This window comes from Melospiza georgiana, chromosome 2 (genome assembly GCF_028018845.1).
Source record: "Melospiza georgiana isolate bMelGeo1 chromosome 2, bMelGeo1.pri, whole genome shotgun sequence".
NCBI lineage: Eukaryota > Metazoa > Chordata > Aves > Passeriformes > Passerellidae > Melospiza > Melospiza georgiana.
This window is the reverse complement of record NC_080431.1, coordinates 308,104-325,695: the sequence shown is the minus strand read 5'-3', so window position 1 is coordinate 325,695 and position 17,592 is coordinate 308,104. Positions and strand designations below refer to the sequence as shown.

Genomic DNA, 17,592 nt, shown 5'->3' with positions numbered 1-17,592 from the left:
TGCTGAGGGGGCAGCACTGTCAGACAGACGGATGGACAGCACAAACAAGGGATGCGGCTTTGGGCAATACAAAGGGCACTTCCAGCCTGTGAGCAGAGCACCAGGCTCGGGGACAGGTGGGACAATGCACCAGGGACAGGGGTTCTTGGCAGTGAAAAGCCATAAACTCAAGCTTGTGACCTTGCCTAAAGAGGCAGGTCTGGATTTCCAACACTGTGAATTACCAGTTCAAACCAGTGGTTGCCAGGCACTCCACACAGCCCTTTTCCCAGGCCTTCCAGCTCCCAAAAGAAAAGGCAGTAGTGGAGAAGAGGAAAAATATCAGTGCTGAAGTTACAGAATCAGAATAATTTGGGTATGGACCAAACTTAAAGCCCATCAAGTGCCACCCCCGCCATGGCAGGGACACCTTCCACTGTCCCAGGTGCTCCAAGCCCCATCCAGCCTGGCCTTGGGCACTGCCAGGGATCCAGGGGCAGCCACAGCTGCTCTGGGCACCCTGTGCCAGGGCCTAGATTGTACAAAAACTTCTTCCTAACACCCAATAGACCCTCCTGGGGGGATTCTCCAAGGTCTGTGTTGCCCAGCTCCACCTTTTGCAAGTCATCCTAACACTGCTTGCAAATCATAAACACGTGGAAGCAGGGCTGGAAGGGCCTTCCTCAGGTTGTCCAAGGCAAAAGGGGAAAAATAACAATTTTACCTACTGCCGCCTCACCCCTGTCAATCTGAGGGGAAAATTCTGGCTGGACAGTCCCAGGCCTGAGTTTAATTCCTTCCTCAAGGGCTGATTTATTCAAAGCAAGAGTACCTGCTTTGGCAATACAGGAAATAATATTTTTCCAACAATCCCAATGCTCCAGTCATCTGTAAATCCCTGATGGCTTTGTCCAGTACACATAATCTGGCAAAACCCATCCTAGGTCTCAGACATTTATTTATTTACTTTATTCAATTGAAACGAAGCCTGCAACAGACCAGCATCCCAAAGTGCATCTCCTGCTCCTGCCAAACCTTGGGACCCTTCATTGGGAAGGATCCTCAATCCAACAAGTGAAACAAGACCAAGAGAGGTTTCTAAGAAATCAAAAGGCTGCAGGAAAAATGCAAAGCTGGGAATTTTGGGGAGGAATTTCCCTGTTTCTCATAAGTCAGAGAGAAGACTCCTTCTCTCTGCAGTTACTTTTACCACAGCCTGCGTATCCTTCACCAAGTGCCATTTATCCCAGCCTGCAGCCCCCTGGAAACTGCAGCAGGAGCCTTAATACTCCTCAGACAAAAGCCCAGTCTCAAAAATGTGCATGGCTTGACAGAGCCGAAAGGAATTTCCCTTCCACCCACCCCCAGGGTGCTGCTGCTGTCCCTGGAATCCATCCTTTTGATCCAGCCCCACACGAGTCCCAGAACAGCCACCTGGGCAGGGCTGGGAGCTGGCACGGAGCGACGCACCAGTCACTTCAACAGGCTCTGGAAATATTTATTTTCTTTTCACTCACTCAATGTTAACAGCAAAACAGAATCCCAGGCAGCGCACAGGATTGCAGGAATCATTCCTTTCCCAGTGGTGCTTCTGCAGAACACAGAACTGGCTGGCTTTCCACGGAGGGTTCTGCTTGCCCCGGCTTTCTGACGAGCTCACAAATCAGAGGGATAACCGAGGAATGCTCACTCCAAGTCAGGCTCTCCAAGTTACTTCACCACGCAGGAATGTGACTCACCAGATCATTCACAGCAAGATCCCGGGAAGTGAGACTGGACAGACACGCTGCAGTAGTTCATCCCTAACAACCTGAACCAAGGAGTCTCCTGCAAAAGGGGCTTTTGGCCATCCTGGGGACTGCGGAAAGAGCTGTTTTGCATCTTGACTACTGAAGATCCATGGAATCCATCAGGAACTAGACCAGGGTGGAATTACACCAAACCAATGAACGGTGACTCACAGAGGGGAGTGCAGAGAGCCACCAATTGCTCCTGTCACACCTGAGTGCCCAAAGTGCCAGGAGGGCATTCCTCTCTGCAATGAGGCTGTCCTGTCTCAAATCCAGGCACTTCCCAGCCTGATGTGTCAGGGAAGGGACAGGGAGCAAGGCCACCACGGCTGCCGTGCCCAGTGAGTCACAGCTTTGTCCCACCTGCACCTCTGAAGTGCCAAGGATTCCTGATGGCTCTTGTCATGGGATGCACAGGGCAGCTCCCAAATCACCACAGAACTTTGCCTTGGCAGAGCAGGGTTAAAATCATTGGACAGCAGCAAGGGGTTATGGACACCAGGAAAAAAAAAAAGGGGTTTCACACATCCACCAGCAAAATATTGAGGAAAACTGCTCCAAAACATGTCTGCTCTTGCACTCAAAAGTGACTCTTAGGTGAAAGCAAGCCCAGGAGCTGTCTGTGGATAACTGACCCTGAAGAAAAGCTCTCTGTGCACATGGAATTCTGGAAGGCAGGCAGCGAAATGAACCAGGAAGCAACAGTGGAAACAGGGTCCTTCCTCTAATACTGGGGAGAACAGCTGCCTACACCTCTGCATCAACATCAGCAGGACTGACTCCAAGCTCTCCCAGGGTTCTTCCTACAGCCCATTCCATGTTTTTCCATCCCAAAGGCGCTGATCTCTGCCCAGCTGTGTGTGGCAGCTACAAGAAGGGAAGGACAAACACAGGGGCAGAAAACAGACAAACTGCCTGTTGACCACATTGTCCCTGCTGCTCTTGGGTCTTCCCCATGAAGGCAGGTTCAGAGTCCTGTGGATGTGTCTGTAGTAGATGGAGTTATTCAGGCTCTTCTTCTCAGAGAGGACTTGAAGCGAGCACTTCACAAACTGCAAGGCTCTGAAATGGAGCTCACAGTCCCCCTCTTGCCTTTTTGGTTCACAATCCCATCCAGCTTTGCACAGGAAAGTGGCCTCCAGGCTTTTCCCACAGCTTAACCCCTAAGGCTGGCACTGGTGAGATGAAACCTGAGCTCCCAATGAAGCCAATTCCTCGTCTGCTTTAGGGGAAAAAGAAGTGTATGTACAACACCCAAATCTAAGGGGCACTTCCAAGATGATCCAGTGACTCCACGGAGAAATCCTGAAGCCTTTGGCTGTGCTGCAATGCCCTCGGTGGATCTGCACTGCCAACAGCCCTTCTGCAGCTGGGTCCAAGGAAGCCTGAGCATCGGTGGAGATGGTATGACTGACTACATGGGATTCCAGGAGGCCTTTCCTTGTGGCAGCAGAGAGGAGGATCCCAGTTCCAAGGGCCTGAAGAGCTTTTCATGGTCTTCAGTAGAAGCTGCTTCCCAGCAAGGAAGTCCCTAGGAATTTAGATATTCTGGAGAGCTAGTTCTAGGGGATGAATCTCACACCAACTTCTCACTGCTGCTGGACTGGGAGATGAGAGGATATGGATACATCACAGTGGCCTCTGGTGCAGTTTATTTACAATGGGAATCAGTGCTGGAGAACACTGGGATATTAACAAGCAGGAAACACACTAGGAAGCAAAAAAGAGAATGGAAGAAAGACTCCATGTTAGCATCAAGGTATTCTCTGCAAACTCTGTGACAACCTAAATTTAGCTGTAAAGTCCTTAGGTCTTCTCACTCTCTCCCTGTTCACACATCAACCTACACTATCAAGCTTATCAATCACACCCTTCTCTCACTGCCTGGCTGATCACAGGGGCCTGGCCTCCACAGGCCATTGTGATAAGAAGACACATGAGATAAGTATGGAGAGTCTGCAGAGTGAAGCACTCAGCTTTACCTGCCTCATCTCACCAGTATTTCTTGGCCAAGGGAGTGTGATGCAAGTTGTTTCCACAACACAGGGCCTTGGTTACTTAATGAAATATTACTTTAGCTAACTGCCATAAAATTTATCATTTTGCTTTCTGGCAGGCTATAAAGAAAGAAATCTGCTTTGCTCCTCCCTTCCCAGGAAGGAGGTTCCATCAGCACATGTAAATATGTGAGAAATGTAAAAGGAACACAAACACTGAATGTATTAGTGGCTGTGATTCAGAGCTGTTTGTTTATCTGTGGTTTTCAGCACCAGGCTAAAATTCCAGCCTCCCACCTCGAGAGCCAGACAGGCAGTGAGGGCAGGAGCCCTGCTCAGGGACACAGCTCCATGGAGCCTTACCACTGGAATCCACCAATGGGCTCTGTAAACCTGTGACGGATCAGGAACGTTGCAACAGCTTCAGCAACCTGAGAGAAGGGGAAAAACAGCTCAGGATTTAAAGAGACACAAAGAGAAGACAAAACCCAGTCATTTTTCAAAGCCTGCAGTATTTCCAACAACAGTTCACACCCTCAGGAGTCTGTTGCTGAACTGTTTGCTCCTTTAAAACAAGAGCTCTCTGTAACACCCCTCCAGCTTTACTCTGACACCGAGCCTGCCATCAAGAAGTGACCAAACCTTTTCTCCACCCATTTCAGTAATTCTTGAAACAATGTCTAAGTTTAGCAGGGAGAAAAGGTAAATTAGGATGCAAGACAGTAACCTGGAATGGTTTGGGTTGGGAGGAACAGTAAAGCTCATCCATTTCCAACACCTGCCATGGGCAGGGACACCTTCCACTACACCAGGCTGCTCCAAGCCCCATCCAGCCTGGTCAACATTGCTCAGAATGTATAAAAACCAGTAACACCTTAAGAACTGAGTATGTCTAGATAGAAATAACTATTTCAGACTGGTAAAGTGAAGCACAGAAAGGCTGAGTTTTAACAGAGGTGTCAGTGCAGAATGAGCTTTAAAACCAGATGTGCTCCCAACCACAGGCTCCACTGTCTGCACCACATTTCTGCTTCCATCTGGACAGAAACCCCAGCAGTGCCCAGAAGCAGCACTGCTCTGTCAGAGCTGCTGCAGGAACATTTGGTTTCTATTTGGAAAATGTGAGCCACCCAACTCAACAGAACACAGACCAACCCCTAAAGCTGCAGCTTAGTGCAGCTTAGTGCAGTGGATAGTGGGGAACTGCTTAAGGAAGGGAGGAGAAATCCACACTGCACATGGGTGGAATTAGGTACATCACCACGAGCCTGGGAGTTAAATCCATAGCCCAGCCCTGTGGCATGTAACATCTTATCCAGGGCTTTCCAGACAGCTGAAAAATCCAAGCTGCTTATGAAATCCAGTTGTGGTGCCAGAAGATGCCCCAGAAGTATGATCTCTGCTGCATGGTAAGGAACAGATCCATTTCTGCATTTCAGATTGTGGCTTATTGTAGCTTCAACCCCATGGTGGGGCTCACCTTATCCGGAGCATCCTCATGGACTGCGTGGCCACACTGTGGGAGGACCTGCATCTGGAACTTCCCTGTGGATCGAGAGAGTCAGCACACGGATCTCACGCTCTGCACCTACTGGCCTCACTAAGTGCAGCTGGAAAAGAGGCCCCAGGGACGGCAGGAAGCCTCAACAGACTCCACACCATGCACAGCCCGTGGTCTCCAAAGGAAACACGGACCAGCTGCTTCATTCACCTTCTCCAGGTGTAACTAGAACAGGTTCCCAGGAGTAAAATAGAGCTGAACTTCTCAGAGCTTCTCAATGCAGGCAAGTGTCAGAGTTAGAACTCTCACCAGATTTACCTTAAGATAACATTTATCCTGCTATCCAGTACCACTTTCCAGTACTGGTTGCTCTGGAAGGCTGGCATGGGGGGAAAAAACCCAACCCAAACCCCAAAACATGAATGAAGGTGCTTAATCTTGGTCTGCTGTCTGTCAGAAACACTGGGAGATGGGACAATTTGGAGTGGTCCCAGGTGTTCTAGCTAGGAACATCAGGGATGTAGCTACAAAGGGAAAAAATGGATCAGAAAGAAGCCCTCACAGGCAATCATTCTGATCCAAGAGAAGTGTAGCAGCTCCACTGCTGGGAGCACTGAACACTGGATTGAACAATGCCCACTGCAGCAGCCCTTTGAACTGAACCTTTCCCTCCTCACCTTCCCCACCTTTCCTTGACCACAGCAGGAGAACACTATGGCCTGGACGAATTCTTTAATGCCCATTTGTTTGGATATTGACTGTACCCATAGCAACAAGCTGTCATGCAAAAAGAGCATTATGGTAAGGCTGAAGTAGCAATATTAAATATTTACCTTGCATCTGTCCAATGGTCAGATCTTTATCCAGCCTGTCAACACCTACAAGCAAATAAACAAATAATAACAATAAACTAATGTTTTGGAGAACAGCCAGAGAGAACACCATTCTCTGAGCCAGGCTTTTCTCTGTATTTTAAAAGATACATTAGCTTGGAAAACAGAAAATAAACACCTCTGACACCCAGACAAGGGCATTTCACTGCTGCACCTTGAGAGAGTAAAGTTACAGGAAAGAAACACAGCCAAAAAATGCAAGAGCACACCCCTCCCTACTACTCAAAAGGATATTAACAAAAGGTATTTTCTATTCAGGTACAAAAAGGGCTTACAGGTGTATTTGACTTTCACTGGAGAAGTTCAGATCACACCACACTATTTTAGGAGACACAGAAGCCCAGGTATTCCCAGGAACCACTGCAGCCCAATGCTGACCCTGTGCTCTAAAATGCAAGTGTGACCTCACTGCAGTGCACCCCAGGACTGGGAGGGACACGTACCAGCTAGAAGCAAAAGCTTTGGAGTGGGACAGCTGAGGAAGAGGTTGGATAAACCCCTGAACCAGCCATCCCAGTACTTCTCTGTTTTGGCCAGCTCGATTCGCCACGTGTATAAATGCTCCTTCTTTGTCTGCAGGGAGGAGAGAGAGCTCTGTGTTACTGATCAGTGAAACAGCAGAAAGAAAACCAACCCAGGGAGCCACCTGGAAATGCATAAATACACAGATATAAAAAATAAAACAATACTGGCTCCCTCTGGTGGATTACACACTTCCAGGGATGACCCTCCTTGCTTCTACATCTCTCTCCAAATCAAAGTACATGAGCAGGGAACAAGAAAGTCAGCAAGAGCTACACCAAGAGAAGAGCCTGCAGGATTCAGGGCAATCAATTTGCTATTTTTTACTGACACAAATAGCTTACAAATTGCCTGAACATTTGGCCTTGGCTCCCATCCAGTTTTCTCTCCCTGGAGTGGCTCCCTTTCATATCAAAATGATTTGGATAACCACAGGTGACAGCTCTTGCAGGGGAAGCTGAAAACACAGTAACAAGTTCCCAACCTCTGTGTCATCCTCTTTCTTCCTTTTGTTGACAGAGCCTCCTCCTTCCTCATCCTCGTCCTCCTCCTCTTCCTCAATAATTCCCTCTACTATGGCTTTAGGGCATTCAGGACTGGCTGCCTCTTCACACCTGAGAAAATAAAATCAGAAACTGATTCCCTGACAAAAGGAAAAAATCCAAACCAAAACACCAGCCAGGATTAAACCATAGGTGTTCAGCAATTTTGCTTTAAGACATACTCATTTTCAAGTGCACTTATGTAGCAATGGTGTTGTAAAACAGAAAAAAAAATATTTTAAAATAATAAATGAAATAAACCAAAGGCCACCTACTGTTTGACTTGACCGACCATAGAAACTCTGGCAGATTCGAGATTTCTTATCTGTCCACTTTTTACGCTATGGAAAAAAAAATCAGAAGATAGAAATATTTACTGAAGGCCCAGAAAGAGGAGTTAAACTCCTCTACATCTCAGGACTTCCCCAAACCATCCCCAAAGCTCCTGCTCTGAAACTGAACAGAGTGGCTCAAGCTAAAATTTTGCGAATCTCCCTTTGTTACTGTAACTGAGAAGAGGGAGAAGTTTTAATGGTGAAACAGGGTTAAACCCGTGTCAGGGGGCTGGGACAGGGCCTGTAAACAGCCAAATTATATAAACTTTGTTTCCTTCGGGAGTCAGGCTATACAGACAAGTGATTCTAGAGACCGAGCCCAAGCTTTACCTCCACTCAATGGCATTCTCAAGCGACTTGAATGTTTTGGGACGACTCCTTAGGAAGTTCTGCATGCTGTTCAAGGCATCCATGGCAGTACCTAAAAGCCAATGGCATCATCTTCATCATCTTCATGGCATCTGATGAAATTATTGCCACATCCCTCTACACAAAACTGGCTGCAACAGCCTCACAGAGAGCTGGAGCTCCCCAGTGATCTAATGCTGCTAAGCAAAGTACAGATTAGTATTTCTAAGCCAACAGTCATATTGGGAAATTGCTTTTTGAACAGGTAGGATGTTCAGACAGTAAGAGAAAGCAGCAATCATTTATCAGCAGCAATCATTACGGCAAAAGCCACCCTCTTCCCCATCAAGAAAGTGTTTCAAAGAAATCAGTGCCATGGTCTAGGTGACGCAGTGGTGGTAGGTCATAAGTTTGGCTCAGTGATCTCCAAAGTCTTTTCCAACCTAGCTGATCCTCTGATTCTGTGACATTAGCAAGAAAAAGGCAAACAGAGGGAGAGTACACCTGGCAAAAGGAAAAGGGGAAGGGGAAGGAGAAGGAGAAGGAGAAGGAGAAGGAGAAGGAGAAGGAGAAGGAGGGGTCACACTGGGAAGATTTTTGTGCACGCAGGATCTGCAAGGAGGATGGAGTGGGTTCGAAGACAGGACAAACCCGGGAGTATGGGGGATGTGGGGCAGGGAGGAGGGCTGGGAGGGGCGGGCACACTCACCCTCCACGACGTCGATCATGCAGAGCCCCAGCAGGCTGGGCAGCAGGTTGGCCACGGCGGTGTGCACGGCGATGGCGCCGCCCATGCTGTGCCCGATCAGCATGATGGGCGGCGGCAGGTCCCCGTAGAGCGCCTCCACCACGCTGCCCACGTCCCTGCAGCACAGCACGCACGCCTGGCACCCCAGCAGGGACACGGCCTGCACGGGGAGCGCCCTCACACCCCGTCTGACCCCCGGGCTGTTCCCCCGTCACTGCTGCAAAGCAGGAAACCCTGGACACCCGTGCCATTTCTCCTTCTGTTAACAGAATCTTCACTTAAAAGATGCTAACTGAAAAGATGTTCAAGCAACCTGGTCTAGTGGAAGGTGTCCCTGCCCATGCGGATGAAATTTGCAGTCCCTTCCAGCCCAAATTCTGTGATTCCTTGTAGAAAATATTTTAGGCTGACACTTGCTAGTGGGACCGTTAAATAAAAGGTGAGAAAAAGCTGTCAAATCATCTTGCATGGAAGCACAAACCAAGAAGTTCATTGTTCTTAAAAGAAGAGATTGGAATTAGAGAGAGAAAAATAACTGGGCCCTGCTGACCATGGCAAAGATGAACAACACTGAGCATGAGCAAAAAGATTGAGACTCTCTGTGAGCACAGACAGGCAAGGGGCAATTTCCCCACCCTTCCCAAAAGGTATCTCCTGTTAAACCGAAGCTGTCACTTCCTGACACTTTTCCCAGGACAGGAAAGCTGGCTGGTATGATGCCCAAACTCCAGAACAGCAGCAGAGCTCACAGCTGAAATCTCCTGAAGAGCAGTTTAAAGACACCCCCTAGCTTGCTATCCTGACTACAACCATGCAGAGGAGCCTGAGAACTGAGCAATTTTTATTGGAAAAAATTATTCCATTCCTATTGAAAATGGAAAACAAGTGAAAAAATGAACAGGTTGACCAGCTTGTCTGCTCTGCTAGAGAAAATTGCTTGAGGATTTGACTTAAAAGAAAAACAGGAACACCAGCTGTAATTTAAGGCTCCTATTTAAAAGATACTCAGGACTAAGTTTCAAGCTCATTGCTAAGAAGAGGGGAAGGTTTCAAAACAAAAGGAACTTGCTTTCCCCCCACAGCAGTGCTGCTCCAGATCTGAAATATTCTAATTATTTAATCCAGCATCTCCTCAGGACAGTTACACATCAGGATCTGACAAGGCATAAGCAGCAGGAATAAGGTATACAATGGAAGTCAGAATACATTTCACACATGGCCTCCCCTCAACAAACCAAGTGGATTTGTCCATGGGAAGGTTACAAAATCCTTCATCATTTAGTTGTAGTCACAGCAAAGAGTCTCTTTGTACTAAATATGGGCAGAACATAATGTGCTTAGCAGTGGGTATTTGCTTTTCTTACAGTTTTGTCAAGAGGGGGATGGATTTGCATGCCAAAGCGGGTCATGACAGTTTGAAAAAGCAGTTTTATGATTGAAAATCCTGTGTCTGTGACCCAGACTTCAGGGGTGTTACCAGGCCAGTGTGGGCCCGCCCTGAGCACTCACCCCAAGGGTGAGGAAGAGTCACACGGGTGATTCAGACTAAAATACCCCATGGATGTCTAAGGGAAGCATTCCACCTCCCTTAGGAGCTCCTCAGCATGTGGCAGGTTTAAAGTGCTCACTGTTTAAAAACTCGAGGTACTGGGAGAACAACTCCAGCTCTTGGCATCTGGCTCAGCTGGGAGGGACAGCATTTCAAACTGTCCCAGAATGGAAGGAAAGGAGGGGTAACTACCAAAATCATGTGAAATTAATCTTCCAGCTCCTCTGAATGAAGGCTGTGTGCCCTCAAGTAGTTTATTGTTCAGCCAAGGAGAGAAGGGGAGGTTTGTGAAAAGGGAAATGAGCATAAGTTTCCTTACTTTGCCATAGTCTCTGCAGACAGATCTTCAGGATTCCTTACTTTTGTTTCTCCTGAAAAAAACCCAACCCAAGTTAAGTTCTCTTAAGCTGAATAACTTCAGGCCCCCTCAGGACTTAGAGCAGTGATGGTACAAAGCTTTTAGGCACAGATATGAAGAGCAATCCTACTGCAATGAACGTGCATAATTAAGAAACACAGAATTAACAGGAACACTCGGTACTTTGGGTAGGAAACACTGCCCGCAACGGTGTTCTTTATGGATCTTAAAATGAAAGAACAGTCCTCACTTCTCATGGCAAGGACCACTTAGAGGTTATGGAAATATGCGAGATGGCTTGGTGGAAGGAAGCAGTCCACCACTGTCTCAAGCAGAAGTTCAGGGGGTCTCAGCTTCTGACAGAAGCCACTCTTCCATCCCTCCTTTTGAATCAAAATTGGGATGCCTTAAGGATGTTTTTCTAGTCATCCTGAGAGGGATTCATTGCATCTCCTTAAAAAATGGGAGCGTGTAACACGCTGGTTTGAGCCCAGATTTATTTCTTTGCCTTACCATGGCCTCGGAGGTCTAATGCCACAATCCTACACTGGATCCTGCTGATGATTGCAGACTGCAAGGAGAGACAGAGAGACCACTGTTTGCAAAGTGGGATTAGCAGCAACAAGCAGTTGCAGCAACAAACAGAGCAGCAGCTTTACTTACAGTAAACACAGCCCAGGACAGGGCAGAGTGGCCTCCACCGTGCAGCAGCAGCAAGACAGGCCCCTCCAAGCCACTTTTGTAAATTCGAAAAGTGTATGAACAGTTAAGGACATTTCTCTGAGCTTCTTCAAGGCAGCAGAATGGATTTTGGAGCTTGCAATATCAAACAGTAGTTTATTTCTACCCTTCATTTATCTGACCAACAGGGATGTTCAAGCATTACCTGGACAAAAATGTAACTCAGTTTAAGCTTCAAGAGTTGTATTCCTGCTGCCCAGGTTTTCTCCCCCTCTTTAATTCTCTTATCCCCTGTCCTCTTCTCCCTGGGCACAACAGGGAAGTGAACTAAGAGAAAACTAGAAATCCATTAGGAAAAAAGATGGTGAGTTATTTCTACACAGGCAAAATACTGAGAGGGCAAGAGAATGGTTTTAAACTAGAAAAAGGGAGATTTAGATAAAATGTTCATAAGAAATCCTTCCCTGTGAGGGTGGGCAGGCCCTGGCACAGGGTGCCCAGAGGATTGCTTCTGGATCTCTGGCAGTGCCCAAGGCCAGGTTGGACTTTGGGGCTTGGAACAGCCTGGGACAGTGGGGAGGTATCCCTGCCCATGGCTGTTGGAAACACTTTTTAAAAATTATAAAAAATTAAATTAAATTTAATTTAAAATGATTACTAAAGAAGCGATATCGGGAATTAGCCTTGCTAGGCACAGTTTAACTGTCAGCCTACAAGGGATAGTTCTGGTTACTGACACTGAACCCTGCAGGAGACATAATGGAAGATGAGAAGGAACACATGAAAAAGCTGAGGAGCCCAAATAAACTAAACAAAACGTGATACCTCCCCCATAATCTCTGAGATTATGACAAATTCAATTTGAGGAAAGAAAAAAGGATATATCCTTGCCGGTTTCATTTTCTACCACAACGTCCTCCATAGACTCGAAGTACTGGCTCCAAAGCACTGGTGAAAAATCACGCTTTCTTCCAGGGCTGCAAGACAGAAAAATCCCATAAGAAAGAGTTATTTTTAAAGTCTTCTACTGAAATTGGCATCCAGGCCTCCTCTCACTGAAGAGAACACGCTGGTGTTACACAACAGCTCAGACTGGAAGCAAACGGCGCATCAGTGAAGTGCCCACACAACCACAATATCCAGAGTTTTACTGTCAGTGAAGGAATCCTCCCCTAATTGTTGCTCCTGTTGAGGAAATGCAGTGGATACAGAGAAAAGAGTATTTTCCTCATCGAGTAATTCCAAGGAAGACTGAGCAATGGTGATTTGGACTACTCAGACCCAAGCCAAGGGAAAATAAACAGAACAGTGATACTGTCCCAGTGCCACCTCTGAGTCTGCAGTGAGCCACAGGCAAAAGGTGCCCAGCTGACAAACCCATTTATTTTTTGCTTCCTTCAAAAGGTACAGCTGTGCCCTCTCCTTGTACCACCATTACTGACAAAAGGCTCTGCAATCAGAATTTTCCTGATGACTCAGTTGATGCAGAATTTGCTTCTCGGGCTGGTATTTACTCAGTAAGGCTAAAAGAGTAGTGCTTAATTTTGGAAGTGGCATAATTAGGCTCAATTCTAGCCAGGATACAGGATGAGTAACAGTGCACCATTTTAACCATGTTTTTGCACTTCAGCTCTTCTGGGGGAGGCAGGCAGGCAGCACAGAATATTAAAATCAAGCATGGGCGTGAGGGGTGAAAGACCTTCAGAGCAGAAAAATCCCTGCTGAAGAAGTTTCTCCTGAATTCTTGGCTTCCTAAAGAAATAGAAAATAACACACAAAGCAGCTTTTCAATTTTGCAGAAACAAAATTTCTGTTTCCCCTGGTGTTTCTAGGATATGAAACATAAACCAGCCACCCCCTGAATGGACCAAATTCCCTCCTGTGGGTTTCCAGACTTCTTGTTAAATCTCAGTTAAATAAAATGAGAAGTCACACACCTACATAAATCCAGAAAATATTAATCTCCTTTACCACCTCAGCCTAATCTCATCCTCTGATCAAGGAAAAAAAGATCACAGTCAAAGCTTAATTTTTCCCTGGAAGCCATCCCAGCCCTGATCACATGCTCTCTCCATACCAGTTCTGGTTCTTTCTGGAGAGGGAGAGAACTGCCCACAGCTTGGATGATTTCCCCTCTCTGGGTTTTGAATAGGTAGGATGTGCAGCTAGTGAAAACCAATTTTCCTTCACCCTCTCAAAATGCAGCATTTCAGCTGCAGCCAGGCTTTTGCACAGCATGTTGCAGCTGCTTTGGGGTTCCACTGCCCTGAGCAGCTCCCGGAGATCAGCACATGCTGTCACCTGCCTGGCCACAGCCCTTCCCACCTGATCCATAAATGTGGTGGGCAGCAGGAACGCCCTGGTGGCCCAGCCCTGGCACTGCTGTGGCACCAGGAATCTGTGGGGAATGTGGGGACTGATGGTGGCACTGGGTGTGCCACAGGAGCCCAGCCCTGGCACTGCTGTGGCACCAGGAATCTGTGGGGGCAGAATAAATGTGCTGCTTTCCACAAAATCCCAGGTGACCACAGAGGGCTGAGCAAAAACATTTCTCCAAAGAAAAGAATCCTTGATTTTGAGTTTTTCTAGAGCTGCTTTTTTTAGTGAAGCATCAACACACATTCAGAATTAGGAGGGTGCCAAATAAACAGCAGCTGTGGTTTTGCACCTTCCTATGTTGAAGTCATATTTTGCTGACCATTATTTAAGATGACAGAACTAACTAATAGCTTTTTAAAGTATCCAGCAAACCAAAACAGAAATGGATCTGACATAATAACTTTTCTAGACTGATCCTTAAACTCCAAGCCAGCATATTAAACTGGAATTACAAAACAAATACTGGGCACCCTCTGTTTTATGCTATTGTGCCGTTTGTCCTCTTTATCCTTAGGATGCCCACATGGCTCACCAAATTTCCCCCCAATTTTTGAAGGGGTTTTCTTTCAGGTATTTTCCTAAAATTAAAAATAAAAAAAAAAAAGTTGCCCCAAGCAGAAGGAACCATTTTCAGAAAGTCCTTTTTCTGCTGAGAGCCCCTATTTAAAACTACTAAAGCAAATATAGAACAAGTGCATGAATCAGGAGATTTCATTCTCACATCATATTTGAACCCAAGCAAATCAAACATCATCTACAAGTACAAACTGCCACGGCTGACAAGTTGTATTTAGAAATTCTAAAAATTGACAAGGACAGTATCTTAAGTTCTGCCTTAGAGATGCTGAATACATTAAATTTTTTTTTATTAAAAGGATTCCAAGGGGGAAAAGTGGATTAAAAAGGAAAAAATGAGTAGGAATTGCCATGATTGAATTACACAGATCTGATCCAGTCACGTCCTTCTGGATAATTAAAAGATCTTCAGAGATTGTACGTGATTTTTACTCACACACTGGAAAGGAACAGCAAACTGACTTTCACTTTTAAATCCCATCCAGGTGCTTAACTCTGAATGAGCCACGAGCAAAAAGCAAAAGGCAAAAAACAGGACAGGAAATGCAGAAGCTGCTACAGCTGTTGGGATCTGCTGCCGTGGGAGGTGACTTCACAAATTCTATTATTTTATTTCCCCACAGAACACAGAGTCAGGCCATAAGCCTGATTTTGTTTTGTTTTGTGACTTTGATTTTGTTTTTGGTTTTCATCTGTGGAGCAATTTGAAGGAATCAGTTGCAATTCCCAACACAGCCTTGGCCATGAGCGCTCCTTAAAGGAACGGGCACGGAATTCCTCCCAGAGGCTGAGTTTCACATATTGCCTGAGCCAAAGAGAAGCTCCAGCCTCCTTTGGAAAGGGCCTTTTGGAACCATCATTTCTGCTGCAGAGCACTTAAATCCAGGGAGCAGAGGACTGTGCTGGCAAAGCAGGAATTGATGCCACGTGCCACGAAATGCACTGAAATCCCAGCACACATCCCATGCTCCCGCAAAACCCACTCCAAGCCATGTCAGAGGGGCCAGGCTGGGTGTCAGGGAGAATTCCCTCCCCAAAAGGGCTGCCCAGTGAGTCCCCATCCCTGCAGGGACTGACAGCTGTGTGCATGTGGCACTGGGGACGTGGGGCAGAGCTGGGGGAAAGGTTGGACTCCAAGATCTCGGAGGGCTTTTCCAGCCTGAACCATTCCATGATTCAGTTTGCTTCGGCCACTTTGACTTCCCAAATGAGACTCTCCCACAGAGAGACATAAGGAAGTGCTTGTACTGAAAAAACAGCAAGAAAAGAATAAATTTTAAAGAAAAAGCTAGGAACACGTTTATTTTCACAGATTTAAACGCAGCAACAGGTGCCATGTTTTTAGGAACTACTGAAACACACATTAACCTTTTAACAGCATATTGCCAAAGAATGTAAGACTTTATTTAAGTTAGGAAGTTCTCAGTAAATTCTATTTTTCTGTAGCAATCTCACATGCTTGACCCTCTGCTTCTCAAGATCTGCTTTCAGCTACACCACAGTCACATTAAGATGACCTGCATGGTGGAAAAAAAGGGAATAAAAAGAAAGTGCCCCACACACCAGTCAGAGGATTTAGCCATGGAAAACTCAAGTTGCTGGCATTCTTTGATATTAAGGTTAAACCCATTTTTTTAAAAGCCTGGCTTGCAACTCAAGCAACTGAAAGCGCAGAAATAAATCACATTTATAAATGCGAGATGCTTAATGCAGCAAATAAACATTTTCTAAGTTTAGTTATTTTTGTTCCCTGTAGAAGTTAGAATTGTGAAGGACTATTTCAGGGCAGCCCTGCATATCTGCCAGCACTGTAAATCACACTGTGTTTTCCCTGTGCAACTAATCCCTTTCTCTTTTGGTGGAATTCTCTTCAGGGGGAATCTTGCACTTGTTTGAACAGAACTGAACTTAGGAAAGGATAAGCTCAGCTTAAGCTGAAATTTCTATCCCACTCCCTCTTGTCTCCTTTTCACAGAAGCCCAGGCCCCTCTGGATGAGGCCATTCCATGCTGGATGTGCAGCACCTCCCAAACAGGAGCATCACCTATAAAGGGATTTACTGGGTGGCAGAGGGGAAATCAAACCACAACATGATTATGAACTACTCCCCACTGCTTCCAAGGGAAGATTCCAGGGTAATTCCTGATCCTTAACCACAGCACTGGATTTTGTTTCACTCATAATCATTTCCCTGACAGTGTTTAAAACCTTCCAGTGTATGGTAAGAGAGGAAAAATTATATAAATTAATACATTACACCCTTGGACACTGGTCAAACTTCTCCCACAGCTCCCAAAATGTGCTCTCAACCCCTGCTTAAGAGATTAAAGAGTATCCCAGACTTTTCCATCATCTAGAAATGCAGATTTAAGCAGGGATTAAAGTCACTTGGCAGTCACTTCACATGGGTGCCTGCGGCTGAGAAATCCCGTTCCACAGAATCATGGAACGTTCTGACTTGGAAAGGGACCCCCAAAAGGACCACCAAAGTCCAGCTGCAGGTGAGGAATTCAGCTCCTGAGAATTTCCACACACCTCTCCCCCAGCCACACCCTGAGGTACCACCCAGACATGGTGCTGGACCCTTCCTGCAAGCACGGATGGCAAAAGCACCGGGAGGAAAGGGCCGCAGAGCTGATGCCAGCACCTCCCCAGCCGGAGGGCACGCTGGGCACTGGTGCCTCTGCGGCTGGAGAAGCCTGATCCAGGTGTCACTCTCCTGGAACACGGGGAAGCAGGACCAACCCTCCCTCCAGACCCCTAAGAATGACCATGCCCCCTTCCAGATCCCCAGTAGTGACCGTTCCCTGTCCAAATCCCCCAGGACAAGATCCCCTCTGTCCAGATCCCCCGATAATGACCATTCCCTGTCTCGATCCCCCAGTAGCGACCATTCCCTGTCCAGATCTCCCAGTAATGACAATTCCCTGCCCCGATACCCCGAAAATGACCATTCCTGTCTAGATCCCCCGATAATGACCATTCCCTGCCCAGATCTCCCAAAAATGACAAATCCCTGTCCCGATCTCCCGATAATAACCATTCCCTGTCCAGATCACCCAGTAATGATCATTCCCTGTCCAGACCCGGAATACCGTGCCTCCCTTCCTGGCAGATCCCCCCAGTAAAGACCCCCGGTCCCTCCGGACACCCAGCCCGACCCCCCGCCCTGCAGAGCCTCTGCTCCGCTGTCACCGCTCCCCCGAGCTCCCCCCGCTCTCCGCATCCGCCCCGGCCCTTCCTCCGCCTACCCCATGCGCATCTTGGACCCGGACTGGCCGCCGCCGCCGGGCAACGGGGGCCGAGGCGGGAGGCGGCCCAGATGCAGCTGCTTCTCCAGGGCCGACATGACAGCCGGGAACGCACCGGGAACACCGGGACCCCCGAGAGCGCC

At 47.1% G+C, this 17,592-nt stretch overlaps 2 protein-coding genes across 2 annotated transcripts in view; one reads left to right on the top strand and one right to left on the bottom strand.

Moving 5' to 3' along the window:
• Nucleotides 1-1,456: 1,456 nt before the first annotated feature.
• Nucleotides 1,457-17,547, bottom strand: PPME1 (protein phosphatase methylesterase 1). The gene is made up of 14 exons (XM_058045703.1): nucleotides 17,450-17,547; nucleotides 12,127-12,220; nucleotides 11,226-11,318; nucleotides 11,076-11,133; nucleotides 10,524-10,575; nucleotides 8,617-8,771; nucleotides 7,890-7,980; nucleotides 7,500-7,565; nucleotides 7,167-7,296; nucleotides 6,604-6,733; nucleotides 6,101-6,145; nucleotides 5,247-5,311; nucleotides 4,130-4,197; nucleotides 1,457-3,479 (listed from the first exon to the last, which is right to left on the bottom strand). The coding sequence occupies exons 1-14, from the start codon at nucleotides 17,545-17,547 to the stop codon at nucleotides 3,461-3,463; spliced, it is 1,164 nt and encodes a 387-aa protein (XP_057901686.1). The 3' UTR covers nucleotides 1,457-3,460.
• C2CD3 (C2 domain containing 3 centriole elongation regulator) overlaps nucleotides 17,521-17,592 on the top strand; it is a 36,727-nt gene continuing 36,655 nt past the window's right edge. The window contains 1 exon segment of the mRNA XM_058045712.1: nucleotides 17,521-17,590. Coding sequence (XP_057901695.1) covers nucleotides 17,521-17,590 — 70 coding nt within the window.